We start from the raw sequence: 8,292 nt of genomic DNA, 5'->3' as shown, positions 1-8,292 counted from the left end.
GAAGGCTCTGATACCAATTGTTAGGTCTCAATATGTTTGTAGAAGGGGGGTTGAATACAAACAATACCGTTTAATCGAATAAAATGCGGAATAAAAAAGTGAAACAAAATTCAAGTTAAATAAAACTATTATTAAACTTGAAAGGTGTTACAACAACGGTATCGTTTACAAGGGATTAATCTCAAATAAATTATTCCAAATCTAGAATAAATTCGACATGAACTTTTTCTATTTTTGTAATAAAAAGGATCAAATGCTAAATGCAATTTGAGATTAAGTTCTAGGGATTTTGATCCGCTTGATAGTTACACAAGAACAAGAAAAGGATTTCTAGTGGATTAGATTTAACAATAAATACTAGAAATAAATGATTTGAGAATTTGCAATAAGTTCTCTACAGTTTTCTTTTATTCTGTGTTCTTCTGTGTTTGATATTCAATGCACTGCATCTCTTTAAAATCAGCTTCAGTTCTTTTATATTAAATCAATCCTTGATTTAACTGGCAAGACAATCCTTTCTGCTTAGCATGACAATCCTTTTAGCTGGTAGGACTTTCGGTAGGACTATCCATTAAACTGATAGAACTTTCGGCAAGACAATCTAAATGAACTAGCATGACTTTCAGTATGACTATTGATTGTCATACCGATTGTCTTGCTAATACAAAAGATAGTCTTGCTGGATTAAAACAGATTTTAATCAAATAATAATTCTGAATTAATTAATCAATTAATTCAATTAATCAATAAATTAATCTTTGCAGATTTAATTTATTCTCTTAATTAAATTATATGACTTAATTAATTAATAGAGAATTAATACTAATCTTGAGCAGCAACCATTCTTCTGAAAATCTTCTGAAAATCTCTGTCAATTATGAATCAATTCCACCACTTCAATGTTGACACTCGATGTACTGTCTGGTTCATGAGTGACTAACTTCCGTGACGTTTCTTCATGCCTTGACTTTGATACTCTTGATTTTCTTCAGACTAAATCCTTGTAATTAATTGATACCCTGACGAGATATTTGTCACTTGATTAAATCCACAATCTTGATTTATATCACTGAGGCTTGATCAATTTCTTGAGCTTCTTCCAGTGAATTAAGTTCTCAAGTCTGTAGACGAACAATGTTACTTAATCCTTTGACATATGTTACTTTGAGAGATCTCTCTGACGATAGAACCACTATTTACCTGTTACATCCTTATTTGAGTTGAGTTAAATCCTCGAATAAACAAATAGGCTATGACATATGCCTTTCAGGTATAATTAAATTGCATTGGTGTATCACCGAAGTTGTGGGACAAGTATAGTCATGACTAGTATGTTTACAATTTGGTATTTTGGATAGCATGTGCTTATTGACGTGCAAATCCATGTAAGATATTGGATAACATTTGCTTTGTGCTGTTCAAACCCCTGTAAGTTTTGATGACCACATATTTCTAGATTACCGAAAATGTAGGAAATCCTGTAAGTGTAAGATTGTCTCCCATGTTCGTATGTAAGCTATTTTGATTTATGATTTTAGTATCCATTTTCTAATTGTCTTATTCACTATTTCTATTGATCTTCATTTAGATATTCAATTATGCTTTTACTCTCGCTATTTTTAATCATTGTTCAGTATTGCGTGGTTTTATATCCGTATATGAGCCTTTCGCTCACTGCCGGTCCTTTATTCTATTTATTTTCCTCTGGAAAGTATTGTTTCTTAGGTGAACTATCTCTTCAATATATAATAAGAGAACATGGTGATAATATTAATGAGATTAAAAAGTCTCATTGAAAAGATCATGTGCGTTAAAAAAGTCATATCGTAGGACATGGTGAGTTTGTAGTTTTTGTTATCTTGTCTCTTTCGTAAGCTGTTGGTGTATTATCATTTCGTAGTCTAAAAGTATGTCTACTACAAGAGATTCAGTCCAGGAGATGGAGGAGGAATTCGCGATGATTAGCATTGGTGATGAAGAACATGGAGGCTTAATGTATGATGAAAAATCAGAGGAGCTGTGTGAAATTGATGCAAGATGGTGCTTAGTAGGTCATTTTCTCACAGATTCATCGATTGATTTCCAGGCTATGCAACACAAAATGACATCTCCGTGGCGTCCGGGGAGAAGGATGTATTTTAAGCAATTGGATGTAAACAGATTCATCTTCCAGTTTTATCATGAGGTTGATATAAAAAGAGTTGTTGATGGTAGTCCATGGTCCTTTGGTCGTTTTCTCTTGGTGTTTGAGAGATTAAAAGAGGGAGACAATCCAAGAACTTTGGCGATCAATAAACTGGATATATGGGTGCAACTCCATGGTATGAGTTTTGGCATCATGTCTTTAAGACTATTCAAGGATGTTGCCAATTACATTGGCGAGTTTATTGAGTCAGATGCTAATAATTTTGTGGGCGTTTGGAGGAAGTTTTTGTGGGTGAGAGTTTCTGTATCGTTGGATAAGCCTCTTAAATGGATAATAAAGATACGGAAGAGTGAGTCAACTTGGTGCTAGGTAAATTTCAGGTATGAAGGAATTTCAACGTTTTGCTTTATTTGTGGGATGGTGGATCATAATGAAAAGGTTTGTGAGAGGTTGTTTGATACACCGAAGGATCAGATTGAGAGACCGTATGGGGTTTGGATGAAAGCTGAACCCCGGCGTAAATCTCATACAATAGGCAGTAAATGGCTCCGGCCGGGAGGGGTGACTTCGGTAGACATTACGGTGGAGGATAGAGGTGGCAAGTTAGTTTCCGTGAAAAGTGCAGAAGAGATAAATCACAGCATAAAATCATGGATTAGTGTAACAGCTATTACGGGAGATAAGGCGGGTAGTTTGGGCGTAAACCAATGATTTGATTCTATCGATAGTCGAGAGAATTCAAAGCTGATAGCAAAAAATAAGGAAATTCAAACTGTAAGGGAGGAAAATATTGTTGAGGAGGAGTCGAGTGAGCTGTTTGTTGTAGACCCGAAAAGAAGACGTATGGGCCAAGATACTGGGCCTGTTAGTGAGGATGTTGACATGTTATCACAGGAAGGAGTTTTGTTGGGCCAAAAAACTTGCTTATGGCGGGCTCTGCTACGCAGGCCCACCACTCATCATTGATAGAATATGTTTTATATGATTTTTGTCCTCTTATTTATTATGTTTTACGCTGATTTAGATATTTATTTAATAGGCTTTGATATTTTATTGTAGGTTACAAAGAAATTCTATACTTTGAAGGATTTGGAGCAAAAAGTCCTATTTTGGAGCGGAAATAGAAGAAAATTCGTAATATTGGACTACACGGGCTGCAAATACAGTTTGGGCCATATCTAGAGATCCAGAAGTCCGATTTTGACGATCTTACAGTCCACGCGAAACCCATAAAATTCTCTTTAATTCAGAGATGGTACAGAAAAGAGAATCCAGCTGAAGAAGCCCAGAAACTGCAGAGAACAGACAGCTACGAATTTTAATTACAGAATCCTACTCGTTCTAGAATTCTCACTTGTAATCTTATTAGAATAATAAAATACTTTTATTATTAGACTAGACTTCATATTTGATTATTAGCTAACAACAGAGATACATACGTACATACTATTATAGAGAACTATGGTTTTTCTTCATCTCTTTCATTGGATACACTTGTTTTAGCTTGGATTCGTTATTCTCCATTAGTATAAAGTTCAAGGTATTCCTTATTCTCTTGTTATTATTAGTATCTATTTTACATGGTGTTCATCATTATTTTTATTGCTTTTACATCTAGCATGAGTGAGTAGTTTTATTCTAGGGCGCAAAGGGAAGCCATGTTTGCACCATGAATATGCTTTAATTTGATTAGTAGTTTAATGGGTAAAAGGTAATTCTAGTTAATATATTTTAATACTTAATCTGTGTAATTGGCCAATATCATAGATTATCTTTATGCAATAGGGGTAATAGATCGGGAGATTTTACTCACTAGAGGTACACATATAATAGTAGAATTGAAAGTGAGAGCGGGAGCATCACCGGATTTCTGAAAGTGTTAATGCCTGAGAAAGATTAACTTTTACTTTAATTACTTGACCCACTAAATTGCTATACTTTTATGATTATATTGGTGTAAACATGGTGAACCTGCATCGCCCCAGACCTTTAGTTAATTGATTTAAAACATATTTAATTTGTATTAGTAAGCTAGTTAAAAAACCTTCAATATTCGTTCTTCTCTTGGAAATAATTCATAACAGTTAAATTGAAATTCTTAAAACTTAGTCTCCTTATGGATATGAACTGCACTTGCCACTTTGTACTAGCAATAGCACCGTGCGCTTGCGGTTAAATATAATTTTACACATCAATCATGAGTACACTAAGTTGGAACCCACAGGGTAAGCGTTGCCCTGGAAAGTTCGGTTCCTTAAAGACATTATAAGTCAACAAATGCCCATGGTTGTATTCTTGTGTGAAACTCTAAGTAGTAAAGGTATGATGGAGAAGATTCAGGTTCAGCTAGGCTATGAAGGGTTGTTAGTAGTGGAGCCTAAATGGAGAAGTGGAGGCTTGGCCTTACTTTGGAAGGGGGCTGTTCGTGCTGACCTCATTAGTTTGTCGAAACATCATATTGATGTTAAGATATACTTTGATAATGGTCAACCTTGGAGACTGACAGGCTTCTACAGAGAGCCAAATAGAAATCGAAGGAAGAAAACGTGGGAGTTGCTCATGAACCTGGCTAGAGATTTTAATCTACCGTGGTGCGTTATAGGCGATATGAATAATATAATATCCCAGTCATAAAAAAAGGGTGGTGCAACATAATTACAATGGTTACTAGATAACTTCAATGATACTTTGTCTGACATGGGTTTGCAGGACATAGAGATGTGTGGTCACCAGTTCACATGGGAAATGGGGAGAGGTACCGATGCTTGGATGGAAGTGAGATTAGACAAAGCCTTGGCGGATAGTAGTTGTCTTGGTCTATATCCATTGGTTAAGCTCTATAATATGGAAGTCTCCCCGTCTGATCACAACCCAATTTTCCTTGAACCTAGTCACAATTCTGGGAGGATTGGTATGAGACGTTTTCGCTTTGAAAATTCCTGGCTTGTAGAAACACTATGTAAACAAATTATTGAAGATAGCCGGTGCAGTAGGGAGGGGGACAATGTAGTTCAGAGAGTCCGAAGATGTGGTGAAAAAGCTTGACGTTTGGGGCCGGGAAGTTACAGGCTGCTTCAGTAAACTGATAAAGGAGTGTAAGTTGAGGTTAAAGCACCTGCAAGGGAGGAGAGATAGTCAATCGGTATAAGAATATAAGGAAGAAAAGCAGAAATTGTTCATGATCCTTGATCATAAAGAGATTTTTTGGCGCCAACGCTTTAAGCAATTATGGCTGCAATCTGGTGATAGGAACACACGATATTTCCATACTGTTTGTAGTGTTCGTAAAAGATTAAATCATATCCAAGAGTTGAAAAACGAGTATGGAGAATGGGTTTATTGGAAGAATGGGCTACAAAATCTTATTACTCAATATTACCAGGACCTTTTTAGCAGCACTCAGACTGATGGTGAGGAAATTCCAAGATGCGTGCCTCCTACAATTACTCCAGAGCAGAACATTGAATTATTAAAAGAGGTGTCAATAGAGGAAGTCAAGGCAACTCTTTTTCATATTCATCCGAAGAAAACCCCGGGGCCAGATGGAGTGACCCCGGCTTTCTATCAGAAACATTGGTCAGCTGTTGGTGAAGATGTTGTAACTATGATTAGGGTTTTTTTTTCAAACGGGCGAAATAATCGAGGGGTTGAATGAGACCAACATTGTTCTTATTCCAAAGAAGAAGAAGCCAATTGTGGTGGGTGATTTAAGGCCTATATCTTTGTGTAATGTTTTGATTAAGATAATTACAAAGGTATTAGCTAATAGGCTGAAAGTTATGTTAGACAAGGTGGTGTCTGACTCGCAGAGTGCATTTATTCCTAGTATGCTACTCTCGAACATCATTATGGTTTCCTATGAAGTTATGCACTACTTGAAGAGGAAAAAGGTGGGAAATGATGGTTTTATGGCATTGAAATTGGACATGAGTAAGGCCTATGATCGTATAGAATGGGCTTTTATTACGTCGAATTCTATTAAAGATGGGTTTTAGTAGGTGGTGGGTTCACTTGGTCCTTCAATGTGTCTCAACGGTGTCTTATAACATAGTGCACGGTGTAAATGAAATGGGTCCAATTTTTCCTATAAGAGGTCTCAGACAAGGGGATCCATTGTCCCCTTATCTGTTTATCATTTGTGCAGAGGGCCTATCTGCAATTATTCAGAGTTATGAGACAAACCAGTTGATTCATGGTGTGAGGATATGTCGTAAGGCTCCAGTAATAACCCATATGCTGTTCGCGAATGACATCTATTTGTACTATAAGGAGAACAAGGACGAAGCTGAGAGGATTTTGGAGATTCTAGAGCTGTATGAGGGTGCTTCGGGGCAAAAAGTTAATAGGGATAAATCCTCTATTTTTTCAGTGCTAATGTGATCCAAGATAACAAAGACTTGATCTGTCATACTCTGCAGATATCTGAAGCTAACGAACAGAGCAAATATCTTGGTCTACCAAACATAATAGGGAGAAATAAATCGAGCATTCTTGGATACTTGAAGGAGAATGTGCATTCAGGTATCAGGAGTTGGGATGGTAAAAGTATTTCGAGGTCACGTAAGGAGATTTTAATAAAAACTATCGTACAAGCTCTTCCAACATGTGCTATGAGTGTTTTTTTGCTTCCGCTAGAGCTTAAAAAGGACATAGAGAGGAAGTTAACAAAGTTTTGATGGAGTTCATCTTCCAATAGGGATGCAAAGATTAGTTGGATGAGTTGGGAGCGTATGGAAAATCATAAAGTGTCGGGTGGATTGGGGTTTCGTCACTTTAGAGATTTTAATATCGCCGTGCTGGGTAAATAGGGGTGGCGATTTATTACATTCCCTGATAGGTTGGTCACTAAAGTCTATAAGGTTCGTTATTTTGAAAATACGGATTTTCTTCAAGCAAAGATTGGCTCAAACCCCATCTTCATATGGCGCAGCATACTTGAAGCTCAGAAAATGCTCAAGGATGGTATGAAATGGAGAGTGGAAGCAGGAGATAGAGTTGAAGTTTTGGGTCAGCAATGGTTGGTGGACAACAATAAACCATATATTACTACAACCTTTCCTGCTATTATAAAGACTACGGTCAATTCTCTGATTTGTGTTGATAAGAGAGAATGGGATGTTGATCTTATTCGCGATATCTTTAATGAGAGCTTTAATGAGAGGGACCAGTGCTGTATTTTGAATGTTCCGCTGAAGGAGGGCAGTTGTGAAGATGTGATTTTCTGGAAATGGGAAAATAATGGCATTTACTTAGTGAAGAGTGGTTATAAGCTGCTGCAGGCACAAAAGAATGAATGGAGGCTAAATGATGAAGCTAGTATTTGGAAAATGTTATGGAGAATCAAAGCTCCCCCGAAGACGCTCAATCTGTTATGACGTGCTTTAACATTTTGTTTGCCCACGTTAGTTCAGTTACAGCAAAAATATGCTAACGTTCGACCTTTGTGTCCAGTGTGTTCTACTGATGTTGAAACTATAGAGCATGCTATTTTCTTATGTCCTTTTGCTGTGCGGTGTTGGGTTGTGCTAAATAAAGCTATAAGGTATGTGCTGGGATTAAGTTTCTCACAGTGGCTGGAAAACACTTTGGCTCTTTGTAATAAGGAGCAACAAGCGAAAGTTGTTACTCTATGTTGGGCAATCTGGAGAGCACAAAATGAAGTAGTATGGAATAAAAAATCTTCTACGGTGAATAGAGTAGTGGCGGAAACAAAGCATTACCTTACATAGTGGAAAATGGCCCAAAGTTGTTCTACCAATTCCCTTCTTCAACCTCAAGCTGATGGAGATGGTGCTGTTGTTTGGGTTAAACCTCAACCGGATACAGTTATGGTAACAGTGGATGCGGCTATTTTTAAAAACCGGGATAAAACAGGCTTTGGTGTTGTGGCTAGGGACTCTACAGGTGCTCTCATTCAGGCTAAAGTAGTTATCAAGCAAGGGTTGATTAATCCGATTTTGGCTGAGGCTATGGCGGTGAAAGAAGCTTTGAGTTGGATAGATACAATGAAATGGCCAAGGAGTGTGCCGAAGTTTGATTATTTGGTGGTGGTCCAAATGATTCGTAGCATTACTCCGATGAGATCTCATTTTGGGTTAATTATTGAGGAGTGTTGTCGTCTTCTCTCTCAGTCAAATAAGGTTTAT

At 37.1% G+C, this 8,292-nt stretch overlaps 2 protein-coding genes across 2 annotated transcripts; both read left to right on the top strand.

The window, feature by feature from the left end:
- Positions 1–1,909: 1,909 nt before the first annotated feature.
- LOC141690779 (uncharacterized) lies at positions 1,910–2,515 on the top strand. The gene has a single exon (XM_074495552.1). The coding sequence runs from the start codon at positions 1,910–1,912 to the stop codon at positions 2,513–2,515; it is 606 nt and encodes a 201-aa protein (XP_074351653.1).
- A 4,580-nt stretch (positions 2,516–7,095) lies between these two features.
- On the top strand, positions 7,096–7,875 carry LOC141690778 (uncharacterized). The gene is made up of 2 exons (XM_074495549.1): positions 7,096–7,462; positions 7,553–7,875. Exons 1-2 carry the CDS (start codon positions 7,096–7,098, stop codon positions 7,873–7,875), a joined length of 690 nt encoding a protein of 229 aa, XP_074351650.1.
- Positions 7,876–8,292: the final 417 nt, after the last annotated feature.

This window comes from Apium graveolens, chromosome 10, assembly GCF_009905375.1.
Source record: "Apium graveolens cultivar Ventura chromosome 10, ASM990537v1, whole genome shotgun sequence".
Classification (NCBI taxonomy): Eukaryota; Viridiplantae; Streptophyta; class Magnoliopsida; order Apiales; family Apiaceae; genus Apium; species Apium graveolens.
This window is presented reverse-complemented; position numbering and strand designations above follow the sequence as displayed.

Coding starts and splice junctions, on each gene's coding strand:
- LOC141690779 (XM_074495552.1), top strand. CDS start 1,910: ATGTCTACTACAAGAGATTCAGTCCAGGAGATGGAGGAGGAATTCGCG.
- LOC141690778 (XM_074495549.1), top strand. CDS start 7,096: ATGCTCAAGGATGGTATGAAATGGAGAGTGGAAGCAGGAGATAGAGTT. Junction 7,463..7,552: donor GAGGCTAAATGATGAAGCTA/GTATTTGGAAAA, acceptor TGCCCACGTTAG/TTCAGTTACAGCAAAAATAT.